The 20,194-nt window shown below is 38.2% G+C and overlaps 1 protein-coding gene across 3 annotated transcripts in view; it reads left to right on the forward strand.

Moving 5' to 3' along the window:
• The window catches only part of KIF5C (kinesin family member 5C), a 166,498-nt gene that overhangs the window by 71,824 nt on the left and 74,480 nt on the right, over nucleotides 1-20,194 (forward strand). For all 3 annotated transcript variants that reach the window (XM_043505111.1, XM_038422343.2, XM_043505112.1), the window contains exons 8-12: nucleotides 2,288-2,412; nucleotides 4,203-4,307; nucleotides 4,686-4,834; nucleotides 11,749-11,897; nucleotides 17,470-17,645. In XM_043505111.1, the coding sequence (XP_043361046.1) occupies nucleotides 2,288-2,412; nucleotides 4,203-4,307; nucleotides 4,686-4,834; nucleotides 11,749-11,897; nucleotides 17,470-17,645 (704 nt within the window). The remainder of the gene's footprint in view (nucleotides 1-2,287; nucleotides 2,413-4,202; nucleotides 4,308-4,685; nucleotides 4,835-11,748; nucleotides 11,898-17,469; nucleotides 17,646-20,194) is intronic.

Below are 20,194 nucleotides of genomic sequence, written 5' to 3' on the forward strand. Positions count from 1 at the left end.
ATCAACCAGAGAATGACCTAGTGTCTGGGTTGAAAGTAGGGAGAGGAAGAGGAAAACTTTGGGAATGTTGTAGAGAAAGTGAGGGGAGAAAGAGAGTGGAACTGAAGTGAACACAAAGTTTGCAAGCTTGGGAGAGAAGGAAGCCCGTTGAGGTCAGTGGTGATAGAGAAGTGGGGGTGAAGGGAAAGGAAGTGGTTACTTGTCTGACATCTTCTCTTGGATATCTCACTACAACCTCCAACACAATGTGGTTAGATCCAAGCTTATGTTGTATGGAAACTTGCACTGTACCTGACCTTGCTGTACCTATTGTGTGGATCATTGAGGATTCCAGGTCCCAGGGCTCTCACTCTGAGACACAAGCAACAAAAATCACTTTAAAATTCCCATGCAAATCCTCATGTGTATTTCTGAGGAACTCCATGGCAACAATTACATCAAGACCTATTTCAACTCAGATACTTGGACTTGCATCATAATTCTCAAAAACACTTGCATTCCACACCTTAACAAATTTCCTTCCCATTCCAATATAACGTAGTCATTCTCTTGTTACAATACTATCTTTTTTTAATAATGTATTTTCTAGCCTGCGTATGTGTGCGCGCGCATGCTGTGTCCTTGTTAACAAACACAGCAGGGGAATTGTCACGTTTGGGGGGGTGCAATCCAGACCAGCGAGAGGCTGTGTCACCATCTGCCCTGCAATCTTGGGAGCCTCACAATGCGTTGCTAGTGTAGTTTCCAACCAGGGTTGCTCACAAATAGCCTAACAGCATGCAGGCCACAGCCTGAGTGTCCATGTACAGCTACAGCCCTGGTCCAGTAACTCCAACCCCAGCAGCCTGTCAGGAGCCCTCTAGTCACACTCTCTGTCTTATGCCAGCCTGGATTACTAGTTGCAGGGTGATCCCAAAACACTCCCAGTCCCAGATTTTCCCAGAAACATTTTCTGCACTGTCTAGCCCTTTCCTGGGCAGGTTAGATATTAAAGTTCTGTTGCCCCCGCTAAAGGGTCAATATTCAACAATTTGCTACTTTTATTTGGCAACTGGATTAGTTTAGATTAAAAAATAGATGAATGTATTTAACTACAAAGAGAAATTTTAAGCGAGTATAAGGTATTTAAGTTAGAAATGGTTATTTAAAAAAAAAAAATAATAAAACGCCTCCTGCTAGCTGAAACTTACAAGCTAGACTTGGTATAAGGTAAAATCTTTACTACATGTTCCCAAGAACAGGGGTAATCAAATTCTCATGTCAGGATTAGTCGGTCCTGAAGTCCAAGGGCTGGTTCCTTTGTCATTTTATGTGAAAAGAGAGAGAGAGCTTGGGATGTTTTTGCCTTGCACTTCCATTGTCCAGTTACCCTTTGAAATTCATTTTCCTGAGGATTACCCCTAGATAAAGTTCATTCCAGCTGTGACAAAAGAAATATGAAGTCTCTTGGTGAAAGAGGTTCCGTGTTTGCTAAGATGCATGTAGATCTGTTCCTGCCCCCCTTCATTGCCAAAGAATGGCCACTTGACTGGTGATTTGCCAATCCGCTTTGATGACATCAAAGGCTAGAGGCATCATCTTGTCATTTGTTTAGCCCCTCCCCAGACTTGTCTGGTAAACGCACTGTAGTAATAATTTCAGTTTATGTTCGTAACTCTTAATATGCATTTGATACATAGATTACACAAGAATATTGATCAGTGTGGTGTTAGTTTTTAAATGATACCTGACAAGGCATATTTCGCACAGAGATTATTACAATAATGTGTAGGGTGTGAATACGGGGTGCTTTTGATCACAGGAATATCATCTGTAATTCTGCTTTGTACTCCTAAATCTCTTGGGTTTTCATTGACTTTTTATTTTAATGAAAACAAATTAGGTTTTTCAGTTTAGGCTCAAAGTGCATGCTGTTTAAGAAAAATTATTTGATGAGGGTCCTTCTAAAGGAATGCTTCACATTTTCCACCCCATCCCCCCAAGATCATGTCATTTATCATGAATTTGGCTAATTTTTTAGCCATGTGAGTGGAAAATAAAAGCTCATTCTAGACAGCATAAATGTTAGTCACTACTCTTGAGGGGCAATTGCTTTCAGGAGGGTTCAAGAAGTTGTTGTCTGAAACTTTATATTTTTGAGTAGACTATTGTGTGGAGTTTCCATGCTTATTGACTTGTAACAGGCCAACTATGATAAAATGAAATAAGAACATATATTGGCAGATTTTAAAAATCTCTACAAATGGGAGTGTTAAACAAAACCATTAAAAGTATTATTTCTTTATAGATATGAATGAACACAGCTCTAGAAGCCACAGTATCTTCCTGATTAATATTAAACAAGAGAATGTAGAAACTGAAAAGAAACTCAGTGGAAAGCTTTATCTGGTGGACTTGGCTGGAAGTGAAAAGGTAACGAGTACATTTTTATCAGTAATTTTTATCAGGCTTGGAAGTATTATTGTATTCCTAAATTGAGTGTGTTTTGGTGCAGCTTAAATCTATGGATGTAGCTTATGCAACTTCTGAAACTAAATGTAGTATATTTATTATTATTAATTATTAAAAGTCTAGTATGTAGGTAAGAATATTGGCTCAAACTTAATCTGTAACATGTTTGGAGTTCAAGGTCAGGGAAAGCATTAGGTCAGTAGTACTAACTAGAACGAAATGCAAAACACAGCATCTGTAGTTGGTCTTTAATTTGTAATGGAGCAAATTGCAACAATATAATTTTCATATAACTTGACACATTCTGTATCAGAGCATGTATCTTCATGTTTGCATTAATGGAAGGCCAGATTTGTTCACTAGCATCTAGAGAAAACTGTTATGGGCATGAGTATAGACTTTCCACCAGTTTTTGTTTGGGGGGCGGGAGGGGAGGGTGTCATGTAACCTTTCTGTCAGATGTTAGATTGGGCCATTACTATAGTTTTAATTCAGACATATCCCATTTCCAGTGCTTCCGTGTTTTAGCATATTAGGGTGTTGAGACATTAGTATTTAATGTAGTTGGTATAGCTGAAGGCTACATGCATGTTGTTGAGGCTCCCTGCATGATGATTTTCATAACACTGATGGCAAACTATTTTTGCTTTCATTTGGATACAGAAAAAATGTTAAGTAGAATGAAATTTATATCTGTTTACTCAGAAGAATAGCCCAAACAGAATTACAATGGAACAAATCTCCATTTTGTTGCTCAGAATTGATCTGAACATCAAAGAAAATGTTCTTAACATGCAGTCAAACAGAATGTCTGGTTGCAAATAAATAAAGTAAAGAATTCCTTGATTAGAAGGATTACTTCAGATCTTATTTAGGACTCCGTTGCATTTCTCTGCGCTGTCCAACCACACGCTTTGGACTAAGAAATATTTGAGAAATAATCAAACAAATAGTATAGATGGCTCTTCCATAGTGGTAATAGACTTTTTTTTTTTTCACTTTAGAGACAAATGGGTAAAATAAAATGTTGCGTTGCAGTATATTGCGTGGTTGGTAAAATAGCCTTCTTCATATATTGGTTGATAATTCTATTGGAGATTGGCAGCAAAAAGCACTTTCACTTAAAGAAATGTATGCATGGATTTATTTTATGTCCATTAGAGAATTCAGAATATTGTTATAGCAGTTTGGAAAATGAGTTTCCAGTTAGCTTCCACTCATCCTTAAATTCACAGATTTGTGATGTATTAAATTGGTTTGGGGGCATTCAGAAGACAACCTGAAATTATGCAGCCTCTCAGTAGGCTAGCCTGTTCATTGATGGAAAATTTTTTCACTTGTCCGTGAGGTAGCATCCATTTCCCACAGCTGGATACAGAAGTAATATCAGGCATATATTGTACCTTCAGGGGTACAATTAAAAAGAAATATATGGCCTGATCCTACACTTCTTAAAATTCCCATTGAACTCAGTGGTTCCTTTGACCAAGTAAGGACTCACCCATAGACTCTGTTTCTACTTTGGGAAGAGAACCAAGAGAAAGATGGGAAAATGCCATTAAATAGACTTTTTCTAAGATGCTTTAAAAGTATTAGATACATAGTTTTAAAATAACTTCTTTAGTTTGAGGGTAACATTTTTTTCTCTTCCAAGGTTCTGTAACTTTTCCATTGTCTCTTTCTGTATCGTAACATTATTTGCACAAGCCCTCTTTGACAGTTTAATCTGACATATTTCTGCTATCTGGTAGGTCAGCAAAACTGGAGCAGAGGGCTCTGTTCTTGATGAAGCTAAAAATATCAATAAGTCTTTGTCTGCTCTGGGCAACGTGATCTCTGCCTTGGCAGAGGGAACTGTAAGTAATCCTTACTTTTTTTGCTACTAAATAATAATAATAAAGCTATATTTGTCAATCAGCTTTCTTTACCATGGGTACATGAAATAAGCTGACATCTCCATTTAGGAAGGAGAAAGGGGAGTATTAGCTTTGAACTGTAAACTAATATAACACTGTCCTTTTCTATTGAATCTAGAAAGTATAATGAAAACTAACTCCTAATGACTGCCAGTTGAACTATTAGCAGGCACAACACATCTTAACAGAATTAAAACAAGTATACCTATGTCACACGTTGCAAACTCAGTAAAGTCTAAATTGTTGGTACCTCATGCTCTTTCTAATGTGCCTATTAAAAACATTGTTTGAAGAGTAATTTATCTGTCTTTCAATTAGAAAACCCATGTTCCATACCGAGACAGCAAAATGACCCGAATTCTTCAAGATTCCCTAGGTGGGAACTGCAGAACTACCATTGTTATCTGCTGTTCTCCCTCCATCTTCAATGAAGCAGAAACCAAGTCTACCCTAATGTTTGGACAAAGGTGAGTCCACCCAGCATTGGCCTGGATGTTGTTTCTTCTGTCTGCCTGCCCTGGCTGCAGGTTCTGAACCAGCTGAACTGCAGAGTGTTTAGAAGAGAACTATGTTAGGTGGACATTTTGGTTTTTAAATAGAGGCTTCAGTTTCTGTACAAACTGCAGTTAAAAAAAATTATTTTGTCCTGAAGGATGTTTCAGAAATACAAATGGTATAGTTGTTCCTTGGATTATAAGAAAAAATAAATGTTATGATGGCTAGAAACTACACTAGTCAAGAGTTCAAAGCTAGTCACTGGAAGGACTAAGCACAGTAGCATCACTTTAAAATGCTGTGGAATTGGCAACAACACTGTGTTTTTCATCCCCGAGCTAACCCAGCAGCCAAGTTCTGGTTTTGCTTCATCTAGGGAGCTTTCTCTTGAGGCTGCTTTTGAAGCTTTTCAGGTTTAGTTTTCCCTTGAATGATAGCTTGATGTAACCAACGAGACCGCAAAGGAAGCATTTTCTGCTGCCACTTAGGAGGACTATAATTTGGATTTGAGTGTAATGTCTTTTTCAGTAGGTTTATGCATAAATGAGATCTTGCCACTTTTAAAGATCTCTGGAGATGAAGGCAAGGATGAAGCAAAAAGGGTGGAAATGGTCAGAATGAAAATCTTTGTCTCACACTGGTCCACAAGAAACAGTTCTATGAAGTCCATGGTGGGAGTTTGTAAAAATATGTCAGACTCATTGAATAATTAGTGTTTTTATTATAATCTGTGGAGCCTCTGATACTTTTGGAAATTACTTGCTTTGTGTAGTGTATGACTGATTAAACAAAACAATATGTGCTAATAATTGCTCTTTGCAATGTAATTTACTTAACCATTTGTATAACATATTGGAATCTCATTTATCTGTCAGAAATTGGGTTATGTTTTTTGAGGTGCACAATTTGCAATAAACCCCACCCTTCTGAAGGAGCATTTTACATAGGATGGTATAAGAATGTGTAAAGTTTTACCTGGCAACCTTTATTCGTTATGGTCCCATTCCAGCTTCTATTAAAGTTGATAGGAGTTTTGCTATTGACTTCAGTGGGAGAAGGATGGGACCTGTATTTCTTAATCAGTACCTGATGATGATGCCTTCCTTGCATATAGACAGAAAGGGGCATAAAGAGTGCAATATGTTGGGGGGGGAGGAGCAGTGAGGGGGCAAAGGAGGAGGTGAAAAGGCTCACAATTCCTATTCCCCCTCTATGCATTTGGAGTTTGCTGTGTGGGGCAGTTAGTGGGTGGAGCCAGAGGTGACAGTGGGTGGAGCCATTCTGCAGCACTTTTCCCTTATGGACATTCTGATGCTGCTCCAGTATTAACTTGCCTTTGGCATCTGCTAGGACCCAGACGTGGCAAAGCAACATGAGCTATGGGAAGCATGACTGACTTCTTGTGAGTTCTGCTGTCATTGGAGAAGGATCTTTGTCCCCTTCCCATTCTGTGGCACCATAAACTGCTCACTTTGAGTAGCAGCATGTGGAAGAACTCCCCAGGGAGAATTTTATGGGGATTTTCATTCTGGGTTTTTGGTGGGAGTGGAACATCTGGCCCATTGTAGTTATGACAAAATTATAATTCAAAAATCACTATAAAATGAAGAAAGTCATTTCTATGCTTAGACTCAGGGATTATTAAATATTTTCTTGTTCATTAATTTTGTTTTCATTTAAATGTATATCATCATGCAAAATTAAATTACATTTCTTGGAGACATTTGCTCCTTATTGATACGTAATAACTGAGTAGTGAAACTGAGTAAATGCAAATATTAGGATGCAATAATAATAATTATAAAAACATTGCTATGTAATGGATCAGTGGTTGTGTCTTATTGGCTTGAATACTGCCCATTGTTAGAGGCTGGGAGCGGGGAGTTACTGTTAAGCAGTATGATGGGGTCACAATGCTGTCAACTTCATACCTGTAATTTTTCCACTTTGAATTCAGTTCATTCTGGTGAATGTTTACACCTCCTCATAACATAACAAAATAAATAGTCCCTATTGTGCCAACTACATCTGTCTGAATAAATTGCTTGTCCCTTTTCCTTTTTGGATAGAACTTCAATCCAGTGAAGTAGTTAAATAGGTGCTTAACTTTAAGCATGTGAGTAAATGCTTCATTGGATTGGGGCCTAGATGAGATTAACACTGAGCTGCCTGTTTGTAGAGATAAAGGTCAGAACACACCAAGTTGGATAACATATAATTTTACAGTTCAGTTTAGGTGACTATAGATAAACATATTTTTAAAGCTGTAAGAACATGAAAGGCACTTTCCCTTCATAAATATGTATTAATCCCCTCTAACATTACTAGAAATGATATGCACATTCATTGTGTGTAGATAGTGCCATATATGTATCAAAACCTCATTTTATACATACAAGGCGAAGCTCATTGAACATCTGAAGTCCAGTTTCTGTATTTGGATTTTCATCTCTCTGGGATTCAAAAATGGACCTTATGTTCAGAAGGCAAATCCAGTTTTTAGAAACTGTCTTACTTAGCACAGCTTGGCTAACAAGAGCCTTGATTTCTGCTGCATGAATAATAGGTGCAGTGCTGTGAATTTGTTTCACTTACTATGTCATATGTAAAACTAGAAATAACAGTCTCTTGCTAAAAATGCTAAGTATTTTATAGGAGGGGGAATTTTAGTGGCAATTTTATCTCAAGATATGGAGTACTTGTGGCACCTTAGAGACTAACAAATGTATTTGATCATAAGCTTTCGTGAGCTACAGCTCACTTCATTGGATGCATTCAGTGGAAAATACAGTGGGGAGATTTATATACACAGAGAACATGAAACAATGGATGTTACCATACACACTGTAAGGAGAGTGATCACTTAAGATGAGCTATTACCAGCAGGAGAGCGGGGGGAGGGGAGGGAGAAAACCTTTTGTAGTGATAATCAAGGTGAGCCATTTCCAGCAGTTGACAAGAACGTCTGAGAAACCCCTAAGCGACATAAAAGTTTTGCCTGTATAAGTGGTAGTGTAGACATGGCCCTTGTCTCTCTTCATACACTATGGCAGCTAGCCGCCCTGTCAAGGTTCCTTCTCCACTCTGAACTCTAGGGTACAGATGTGGGGACCTGCATGAAAAACCCCCTAAGCTTATTTTTACCAGCTTAGGTTAAAACTTCCCCAAGGTACAAACTATTTTACCTTTTTGTCCCTGGACTTTTTTGCTGCCACCACCAAGTGTCTAACAAATATAACAGGGAAAGAGCCCCCTTGGAAACGTCTTTCTCCCCCCAAAATCCCCCCAAGCCTCACATCCGCTTTCCTGGGGAAAGGCTTGATAAAAATCCTCACCAATTTGCATTGGTGAACACAGACCCAAACCCTTGGATCTTAAGAACAATGAAAAAGCAATCAGGTTCTTAAAAGAAGAATTTTGAATTCAAGAAAAAGTAAAAGAATCACCTCTGTAAAATCAGGATGGTAACTACCTTACAGGGTAATCAGATTCAAAACATAGAGAATCCCTCTAGGCAAAACCTTAAGTTACAAAAAGACACAAAAACAGGAATATACATCCCACAAAAACAGGAATATACATCCCATTCAGCACAACTTATTTTATCAGCCATTTGAACAAAACAGAATCTAACACATATCTAACTAGATTGCTTATTATCCCTTTACAGGAGTTCTGACCTGCATTCCTGCTCTGGTCCCAGCAAAAGACAACACACAGACAGAGAGAACCCTTTGTTCCCCTCCCCCTCCAGCTTTGACAGTATCTTGTCTCCTCGTTGGTCATTTTGGTCAGGTGCCAGTGAGGTTTTCTTAGCTTCTTAACCCTTTACAGGTGAAAGGGTTTTTCCTCTGGCCAGGAGGGATTTAAAGGTGTTTACCCTTCCCTTTATATTTATGACATGCCCCCATCCCAAACATGCATAATTGAACTAAAACAGGAGCTATAGTGCCCCTAATGCAGAGCAGTTCACTGTGAACAATAAGATACAAATCTGATGCTTCCTGCTGTATTGTGTTAAGATCAACTGAGCAGAAGGAGCTGTATCCTGCATCTGGTGCTATTCTCTAAGGCTTTTCTAGAAAGAAAATGAATGTTAATATTTACAGTAAACATTTTCTATCCCCTATACTTCAGCCACCAAGGAAACCAGAAAGAGAACACTTTTCTGGTTGTGCATCTTTTTCCTCCAGTAGGGCTCTTTGCAGATTAGGCTATGGATAAGATTTTAAATATTAAGGGAAAGTTGCTGAATATTTTATGGCTTATGGATGATCATAATTTTCATGTTTTTCCTTCGTGAGGGTCCTCCTGGCCCTGGTTAGATCCTTGATGAAGCCGCATTTTCCTACCTGTAAAACATTTTACATGAAGTGGTTACATTTTCACATGACTGTATCTCCTCCCCAAAACTTTAAAATCTTTTACCACTGTTTTAAATAAAGTAGTCTTCACTGTGTACTGAAAAATCGTAAAATTGTATTTTGCAGTTTTGTTGTAGCCATGGTGGTCCTAGGATATGAGAGACTGGTTGGGTGAGGTCCTATCTTTTATTAGACCAACTTCTGGGGGTGAAAGAGAAAAGCTGTGAAGTCTTTCACCAACAGAACTTGGTCCAATAAAAGATACTACCTCACCACATTGTGTCTTCCATAAAATTGTATTGACAGTATGACACTAGTAATGGGTGAAGAACAAGCCATAAGAATGGAAATTTGAAATGGGCTTTAAAGAATAATGAGACAGTGCTCAGAGACAGCCCTTGAATATTCATAGGGATACTATAGTAAAAAGGGCAGAGGATAGTTCTCTGTGCCAAAGATGCAAGTAATAAACTACTGCATCCAACATGCAATAAAAATTGCAGTGAGAATGACTGACTGATTGTGTAGTGGCTGGGTTGTGGAGGAACAGTGGGAGAGATGGAGGTTGCTGACATAATTTAAAAGAGGGCTTCAGGGTATTTTTGTTATCAATCACGCTTTTAGAATCACCTAATGGAACCATGAAGAAAGTTTTTTTTAAAAGAATTACGATAATCAGGCTTTTCAACTAATAATTAGCCTGTGTCTCTAGGCTAGTTATTGGAAGTAATCTATTTAGAAAAGTAGTTTCTTTATCATCTCTTCTGCATATGTGCTTTATACACTGCATCTTTTGATTGTTAAATTGCTTGTCCTAGGTGTGTATTTAATATTCCTTGCTTTAAGTTTGTTTAACCTGATACTGTTGCCTTCACTCTGGTTGGCTCAATAGTTGAGCAATCAAAGGGCAGTTAACACTGTAGCTTGACTAACTAGAGCTGGTAATATTTATGTGGCGAACAGTAAATTCACTGAAAACTTTTTTTCCATGTCACTGAAACTATCTGCTAATTTGAGTTGAATTTATTAAATAGTTTCAGGTGAAAAAAATTGGGGCTTTTTTAAAAATCTAAACTGCTTGTTTTGACAATTTCAAAATGTTTTGACTTTTCATTTCAAAATGGCATTTTGTTTCTAAGTTTAGATTTTTTTTTTTTAAGTATATATAAAAAAAACCACCTGGAAAATGATCTCAAATAAAACAAAAAACCTGACATTTGTATATGGTTGAACAAAATGTTTTCTTTGACCCAAAACTGAAAAATCAGTTATACGCTCAGTTCTATTCCTAACTCATTTTATTTTTAGAATATATATATATATATATATATATATATATATATATATATATATATATTCAAAAGCAGATGCCCTGCTAATTCTTCTGCATGTTTTGGGTGGTGAGTTGTGTGGAGATTTTTTGTGAAAAACTGCCATCACTGCTGGGATAAAATAATTGCAACTGAATCAACTTCATTCATTGTTACTGTTGATATATGTATTAGGGTTTTGCTTACTTCCTACTCTAACAGTATAATAAGGCTTGTAGTTTTGTTTATGCTTTTCTGAGGCACACAAAGGCCTTTGGATATTGAGTACCAACAATGTAAACATTTATTAGTGTTATTGGCCTGTATCCCTCTTGGAGCACATCAGGCAGGATCTCTCAAGTTCAGCAGTTTTGGTCCTGGTCAGTATCTGGATGGGAGACACCCTAGGAAAGACCAGCGCTCTTCATGCAGTTGTGCTGTGATTTTAGTAGGCAGTACTTTTTAATCAGTTCCACACTATGGCTTTAGAGAGCAGCATGCAACGGAAGGAGCCAGCTTTACAGGGGAAGTAGTGCTATCCATTTTTACGAGCTATGGTCAATAAAGAATTTTTTTCTTTCCTTTTGAGAGAACAGGGTTAGCCATGACATCCCAAACACGTTACAATTTGGGTAATTACATTCTGCCTACTTAAACTCCCTCTGCAAATTCAGCTGGATCTAATATTTTTGTGCTAAAGTGGTATACAGTGTTACTTTATACTGTCCAAGGTGAATCACAAAATTTTACATTAAAATCTGTTCCTAACTCTACATGCAGAATCATTCTTTTAACCAAGCTGTGGGAGAGAATTCTTCACAGACATGAGTTTTAACTAACTTGAAGAAAATTAAGGCAAAACTTTCTGGTGCTGAATGTTTCCCACAGCATGGTGGTTTTTTTTGTTTTTTGTTTTTTTGATATTTTTGGGGTGTGTGTGTTAATTTAAAAGGGATTTTTTTGAACTTTGTACCTCAAAGTGGATCTTCTTTTTGAGACTTGACCCCTTTACTAACCAGTTTGCTGTATTTGCTATATGAAAATGTTCATATTTAAGCTCCAAGGAGCCAAGGTGTTTAAGAGAAGAATGAACTGTGACATTGTACTTTATTTCCTAAGGTGCAGGCATTCAGTTTTCTCTCAGTACACTGAGAGAAATATTGTGATGAAAATAATTTAATCACTTATTTTCATGCCTTCCTTATTGCACAGAGCCAAGACTATTAAGAACACAGTCTCTGTGAATCTAGAGCTGACTGCAGAAGAATGGAAGAAAAAATATGAGAAGGAAAAAGACAAAAACAAGAGTTTGAAGAATGTTATCCAGCATCTGGAGATGGAACTGAATAGGTGGAGAAATGGTAAGAAACAGTGAAACAAAATATGTATTTTTAATTCTAGATGTTTAAATCTTTCTTTGACTTGCAAAACAGTCATACAAGTTTTCAACACACAAATACAAAATTTCCAAATGATGATGAACTATATTGAACTGGTAAAAGACACTTCCATGATAAATGATTATTCAGTCTATAGGTTCATATATGTATTACAGAACCAGAAAAAAAGAAACATTGGGGTACCAAGGTGGTCTAGTGAGTTAGTTCACTAGTCTCACCTCATGAAGACTGGGTTTGAGTTGCCATAACTAAAAATTAGTTGCATCACCATTAGACCACAAACTATTGACCTGCTGCATTATTTGCCATAACTAGCAGGTTTTTTTGCTCAGAGAAATACGAGCACTGGACTAGAAAATAATAAATCAGGATTGAATTGGAGTGACATTTGTATAAGGAAGTTTGCACAGCATCTGTCTGCATTTTACTAGTCTCAGAACAGTCCTAAACATTTGCTTTCATGAGTACCTAATTTCACTATAGTGTCTTTGGAAGAACTTTAAAGCCTTTGAGTTTGGGGATGGATGTGCATAGAAGCTTAATTGATGTATTGCTGCATCTTCTGCCTTTTTTTTAACTGATGTTGTTTACCACTTTGAATCACTGTGCTAAAGCAGAATAATTCCTTTCAAGATTACCATTCTGCAAAGTTGGCCATTTTAATGGCTCCTTAGAATCTTTAGATCACTTTTGCCCTTAGGGGGTATGTCTCTACACTGCAATTAAAACCCCTGACTGGCCCAGACTAGTGGACTAAGGGGCTGCTTAATTGCGTTGTAGATATTCTGACTCAGACTGGAGTCGAGGTGAGAGGGTCACAGAGCTCAGGCTGCAGCTCGAGCCCATATTTCTATATCTCAGTTAAACAGCCCCCACAGGCCCAAGCCAGTTGGCCTGTGCCAGCCATGGGTGTCTAACTGCAATGTAGACATACCCTTTGTGACTGCAGGTGCCTTCATTGCCCTTATGGGGAACAGCAGCCATAGCTGCCTCTGTGCTTATCTCAATATCAGAGGTGGTCACAATCTCTTCTAAGGGTTTGAGAGAGGACAGAGATGATATTCTTAAAAAGCTAGCTTGTCATTTTCCCAAGCCGATCGAGTTCAGGGTAGATAAAACAGAGGAGGTATTTACTTGAAGTTATAATAGACCAGAGGTGCCAAACTCTTCCATAGTAAGGGCCATATTTTACAGAGAGAGTCTCATGAACAATCTACTTCCTCCTCTTCACGAGTATGTGGTCTGCTTCCCTCACATTTATGATTGCATAGTGTCTGTGGCAACTATAATATTGTTTAAGCAGAAAAGTAGTATTAAGGAAGTATATATTTTTAATGTCTCTTAATGCTGTTTAGCAGTTGAAAAAATTAGGAGGAAGAGTCCATGAACCACAATTTTAGGAGCCTATATAAGCAATACTAATTATTGCAGGTTGGACTTTTTTTTTTTTAAAGTTTCAGGTCTCTATTGCACACTTTAGGAACATAAGTAATAGAGAACTAAATCTTAAAACGTAAAAAAAAAACAACCCCTATCCTAAGTAATCAATATTGCTTTATCATCCTTAACAAACATCTAATTAACGGCACCTTCCACCTCATAGCAATGGAACTGCTGACCATCAGGCTGTAACCACTTGCAGCCAAGCCTAGTAATGCCTGCCATTGTCTGGTTCATCCTAGTCTAGCCTCAACCCGTTTTAGCTCATTTTCGGGAATGGTAGAAATCTCCTGAGTCTTTAACACTCAGATGAAATGTTCATGCTCCTGGAAATCCATAGAGACAAGGAAGATCCTAGTGTTCAACAAAGCTTAAAAAAAAATCCTACATACGGATACTTGTAATATTGGAATTGGACATGTTGGTAATCCTTCTCATGCTCACACTTGTCGGTAATAACTTTTAGGATAAGATCATTTTCTGCATTTGGAGTTGATAAAAACACCCAGATGGGGCAAAATATTGTAGTTGGTTTTTTTTGCGTGGGTGTGAAGCAAGATCTGAAAACAGTCTTTTGTTTAATTTTAACCTTAAAATTTGGTGTGTTCCAATGGCTTTTCTCAAAAGAAATGAAGGAATTTGTGATTAAATGATTTTGTCTTTATTAACCACTAAATTGAATTAATTTACTACAAGTGAACACAATTTCAGGTAATTTTTCTAGAGCATAAATGGTCATATCATAGCTGAAATTACACAGTTGCTTGTCTAACTGCATAATGAATGGAAAATTATATTGTAATTTATTTGTTACTACAGTGTTCAATTGAGTTCATCTGGAGTAACTGGGCTGTTGTAGTCATGAAATCATAGAGCATTTACTTGGTAAATAACTGTGAAATTTATAAACAGAAAATGTAATGTTAAGATTTTTTTCCTGTAAGAGATCTTCTTTAACGTGGTTTTCACTGTGGTTTGTTACAAAATGATTAAACTAGCATAATAACAATACATACAACTATTATAAGGCAACTAGCTCCAAATTCTGTTTTCAATTAAACTAGTGTAAATCTGAAGTAACTGCACTGAAGTTAGTGAGTTGCTTTAGACTAACACTGGTACAGCTGAAAGCAGACGTTGGCCTCGGGAACGGCTATCTCTAATTGCATAGAGCTCTGTTCTCTTCCAGTGTACCAACAGCTTCTGGAAGTAAAAAGCTGCACAGCAAATTTTTGAGCTAGACCAATTATTTCGGCTGGCAAGACTGTAAGCAGTTTACAACATGTTTCATAAGTAATAAAATTCACATAGGGTCACGGGAAGGCACAGAAGAGGAGATACAAACTTTTATAAAGGATCTTATTAATTTCTCACATTTATTTTAATTTTTTTAATCACTATTTTCCAGCATGGAATTCTACTTTCTGGTGCATCTAGTGTAGCTGGATATCTCCTTGGTGTGAGCTTGTCATTAGAATAAGCAATCTGTTAGAACTGCATTAGAGACTGTCAGTCTGATCACCCACCTGCCCTCCTGTGGCTTTCAGATGGAATTTCTGTGGAGATCAGTAAATGTGCTGTTCTGAGTAGCACAAAGAGTGGAATTGCTATTCCATTCTCTGTGTAGGGTTCAGCTCATGTAGGGGGAGAGAAGGTAATTTGGTAGGTAGTTTTTGTATTTGAAATTTCAACATGTAAATGCCAATTTATTGCCTTTTGTCTACTCCATCATTCTGACAAATAGTGACAATTTGACAAATAGTTAGCTGTGACTATCTTTACTTAATACTTGACTGCAGTTTTTTTCTTCTTAAAACTAAACTGTAATTATGGGGAAAACCACTTGAATGGGGTCATTACAATTTTTTTTTTACTTTAGCCAAATCCTGTGTGTTTATGCAGCTAGTAATCGAAAAGTTAATTTGTATGCAACATACAAAAAAAGCTGGTAATCTGAAGTAAATGCACACCAGTGATTTGGCATGGACAGATATGAAAACCTTTGAATTTGTGGTCAGAAGATAGGTCAATTACACTCATTTTGAACATCATATGTAAAATCTTCTATGGGAAGAGGCAACTGCTTTTGATTTTGATGAAAGCAGGAGAAATCAAACCTTTCTGTTTATATAAATGCTCTCTTTCCGCAGGTGTTGTTTGTGGTTGTCTTCCTTATTACAGTCAACTGACTGCAATGATAGCTTTCTTGGGCCATCTCTAGAGACTCAGGCCACTTTTGTGCAGGGAATATTTCTCCATTAGTGCAGTGAAATTGCCATGGAGACAGTTTGCCTGGTGTTGGGTCTTGTGTAGTGCTGGGAATTTATAATTTCCTAATATGCTTGTATGTTTGATTCTCTGTTTGTTAAATGTAACTTTCCAAATCTCCTTTCCATCCTAGAAGGACAGTAGCATTTTAAGAAAAGGGAACACGGGTGCATGGCTGTACGCAGAGTAACCAGTTCTTACAGCAAACTGTCTCCTTTTATTTTTTTTCTTAATGTATTCACTTTCTCACCCCCAATTCTGTCTCACTGGCCTGGCCTAGAAGCAGATTAACTGCATTAAGAAATATATTATTGGCTGTCTGTCTGACCTTCTGAATGGCATTGTTTGGTGGAAGGCTCCATAAAAGGTGACTTTCTCTCCAAATGAAGCTGTAGTTGAAACAAAGATGTGTGCACAAATCCCATTGAAGTCAGTCAGCGCCAATTAAGTGTGCACATACCCAAGGACAGAATTTGACTTGTGTATTCTAGTAAGAAGGATAATGTCATATAGTTTTAAGACTCAAATTTTGGTAGTGGTGGTTTTTCCACACAAAGCAATATGAATGGAAAAGTCTGACTTTTTAAAAACCAAAAAGAGAAAATTAAAGTGTTTGAACTTTTTTTGTAGAGGTTACTTACACATCTTGGGAACCCAAATGTAACAGCACTGTTCTAGTTCCAAAGGGCCAAAAAGTATCTGCTTTCATTGTTTAATATGAGCGAAATGCAAAAGCTAAATCAATAGCATAAATGTTGAAAAATAAATTAGATTTAACGTTTTCAGTATTAATCATATAAAGTGATATCAGCAATGTAGACAAGGAATATTTTTAATGTTAGATTTCTATGGTGCTTGATTTTAACATGTTATGTCTAATAATTTTGTTCATTGCACTCCCAAGCCCTGTTCTTTCTCCCAGGGCTGAATTACCATGTCTCCTTTTGTTTTGTTTCATTTGCATTATTTACTCGTTTACCTAGCAGTGTTATGGATAGTGTCTGCACAGTTGACAGGAGTGATTGCTAGTTATTTCATCTATGGAACAACAATTTCATAGGCTCTCACTTAAACTGTAGCTATTCTCTAGATTTAAAAAAATCTTCATGCAGAATAGTGGAATTTAACCTTCCCAAACCCCATATAATACACACAGTATTTACCAATTAGAGGAGTGTTTCCACCAGATTATAATGAACATCAGTTCAATTTTTGGCATTAACAACTTGCCTGTTCCTTCTCTATGAATTGCAAGAGACTAGTAACTGGAATGCACATATGTTTTTGTAAAGAAAATATTGTTCAGAGAAAATTCTTCTGAAGAAAAAAGTTTAAGAACATCACATCTAGTTTTATTCTGCCACTGTATACCAATCTAAATCATTCGACTTTAGATGTCCAGAGTTACAATTGCATGTTGCTTTTTGCTGTTTCAGTCTCTGTGACTGTATTGGAAGTTTGCTGTTTTCATGCAACTGTTTGATCTTTGTATTCCTATAGCAATACGTAGGGGTGGGGAGGAGAGGACAGCAGGAAAATGGGGAAAATAGATACTTAAGCCTAATATGCTTTAAAATGAGTCTGATTTTTTTTCTCTCTTACTTACATCACTTCTCCTCCTAACTGCCAGTGTGGGGTGTGGCCATATCATTCCTGAATCTGACTGAATACCTGTTTTTATGGTCTCTTCCTTCTAGCTCCTTTGTCTTGTGCTAGGGACCAGTCTGACAGCTGAGTTCCTGGCCTCCTGTTTTAAAAACTGCCTCTATTTCCCATGGATTGTAATGACATGCTTCCTGCAACTGTTTCCTCTCTGCCACTGCAGGAGAAGCAGTGCCTGAGGATGAGCAGATCAGTGCTAAGGAGCAGAAAAATCTGGAGCCCTGTGACAACACACCCATCATTGACAACATTGCACCTGTTGTTGCCAGCATCTCAACTGAGGAGAAGCAGAAATATGATGAAGAGATTACCAGTCTCTACAGACAGCTGGACGACAAGGTCTGGAAATTGTTTCTTTGAGTCTATTCTAAGTACATAAACTGCTTCCAACAGTCAATGGGTACATGTACCCAGCTGTTTCATTATCAGTGCTGTATCCTTCCCAAACTTCAAGCTGTAGTCCCTTCTATTTACTATTTAGAATAGGCCTAGCCTCCATCTTCACAGCTTGGGAGGGATGTGCACGGCTGCCTACTCTGTGAGGCTGCCCCTCCCCACAGGTGAGGGGGCTGTTGGCTTACTCGAGTTTCTTTTTTATTTAATTTTAAGAAACATTTTCTCTGCTATATACTTTTATTTAAACTAGTCTCTGTGTGTGTTCTTGGCTAGTAGGCATAGCCTAATTGCCTTCAGTTTTCTTTCTCAAAGTTGCTCATTTTCAGTCTAAACGTAGTGTGAAACTGTTTGAACTGCTTTAGGGATTTCTCTGTGTTGTGTATAGGAACTTTATGTTCTTACCACTGTTACTCTTGAGTGTCTCTGTTTATGGTAAATACTGGTCCTATGGATTATTTTTTCCCCTTATGCAGTCCCACTGTGACTATAACTGCACAGAACAATAAACAGACTGACTTTTCTATTACTGGCTTAAAAAAAAAAAGAGGAGTACTTGTGGCACCTTAGAGACTAACAAATTTATTTGAGCATAAGCTTTCGTGAGCTACAGCTCACTTCATCAGATGCATTTGATGGAAAATACAGAGGGGAGATTTATATACACACACAGAGAACATGAAACAATGGGTTTTATCATACACACTATAAGGAGAGTGATCACTTAAGATGAGCCATCACCGGGAGCGGGAGGAAGGAGGAAAACCTTTCATGGTGACAAGCAAGGTAGGCTATTTCCAGCAGTTAACAAGAACATCTGAGGAACAGCGTGGGTTGGGGTGGGGGGGAGAAATACCATGGGGAAATAGTTTTACTTTGTGTAATGACTCATCCATTCCCAGTCTCTATTCAAGCCTAAGTTAATTGTATCCAGTTTGCAAATTAATTCCAATTCAGCAGTCTCTCGTTGGAGTCTGTTTTTGAAGCTTTTTTTGTTGAAGGATAGCCACTCTTAGGTCTGTGATCGAGTGACCAGAGAGATTGAAGTGTTCTCCAACTGGTTTTTGAATGTTATAATTCTTGACGTCTGACTTGTGTCCATTTATTCTTTTACATAGAGACTGTCCAGTTTGAGCAATGTACATGGCAGAGGGGCATTGCTGGCACATGATGGCATATATCACATTGGTAGATGCGCAGGTGAACGAGCCTCTGATAGTATGGCTGATGTGATTATGCCCTATGATGGTGTCCCCTGAATAGATATGTGGACAGAGTTGGCAACGGGCTTTGTTGCAAGAATAGGTTCCTGGGTTAGTGGTTCTGTTGTGTGGTTGCTGGTGAGTATTTGCTTCAGACTGGGGGGCTGTCTGTAAGCAAGGACTGGCCTGTCTCCCAAGATCTGTGAGAGTGATGGGTCGTCCTTCAGGATAGGTTGTAGATCCTTGATGATGCGTTGGAGAGGTTTTAGTTGGGGGCTGAAGGTGATGGCTAGTGGCGTTCTGTTGTTTTCTTGGTTGGGCCTGTCCTGTAGTAGGTGACTTCTGGGTACTCTTCTGGCTCTGTCAATCTGTTTCTTCACTTCAGCAGGTGGGTATTGTAGTTGTAGGAATGCATGATAGAGATCTTGTAGGTGTTTGTCTCTGTCTGAGGGGTTGGAGCAAATGCGGTTATATCGTAGAGCTTGGCTGTAGACAATGGATCGAGTGGTATGATCTGGATGAAAGCTAGAGGCATGTAGGTAGGAATAGCGGTCAGTAGGTTTCCGATATAGGGTGGTGTTTATGTGACCATCGCTTATTAGCCCCGTAGTGTCCAGGAAGTGGATCTCTTGTGTGGACTGGTCCAGGCTGAGGTTGATGGTGGGATGGAAACTGTTGAAATCATGTACCCAGAAGTCACCTGCCACAGGACAGGCCCAACAAAGAAAATAACAGAACGCCACTAGCCATCACCTTCAGCCCCCAACTAAAACCTCTCCAATGCATCATCAAGGATCTACAACCTATCCTGAAGGACGACCCATCACTCTCACAGATCTTGGGAGACAGGCCAGTCCTTGCTTACAGACAGCCCCCCAGTCTGAAGCAAATACTCACCAGCAACCACACAACAGAACCACTAACCCAGGAACCTATTCTTGCAACAAAGCCCGTTGCCAACTCTGTCCACATATCTATTCAGGGGATACCATCATAGGGCCTAATCACATCAGCCACACTATCAGAGGCTCGTTCACCTGCGCATCTACCAATGTGATATATGCCATCATGTGCCAGCAATGCCCCTCTGCCATGTACATTGGTCAAACTAGACAGTCTCTATGTAAAAGAATAAATGGACACAAGTCAGACGTCAAGAATTATAACATTCAAAAACCAGTTGGAGAACACTTCAATCTCTCCGGTCAATCGATTACAGACCTGAGGGTGGCTATCCTTCAACAAAAAAACTTCAAAAACAGAGAGACTGCAGAATTGGAATTAATTTGCAAA

Source organism: Dermochelys coriacea, chromosome 11 (assembly GCF_009764565.3).
Source record: "Dermochelys coriacea isolate rDerCor1 chromosome 11, rDerCor1.pri.v4, whole genome shotgun sequence".
NCBI lineage: Eukaryota > Metazoa > Chordata > Testudines > Dermochelyidae > Dermochelys > Dermochelys coriacea.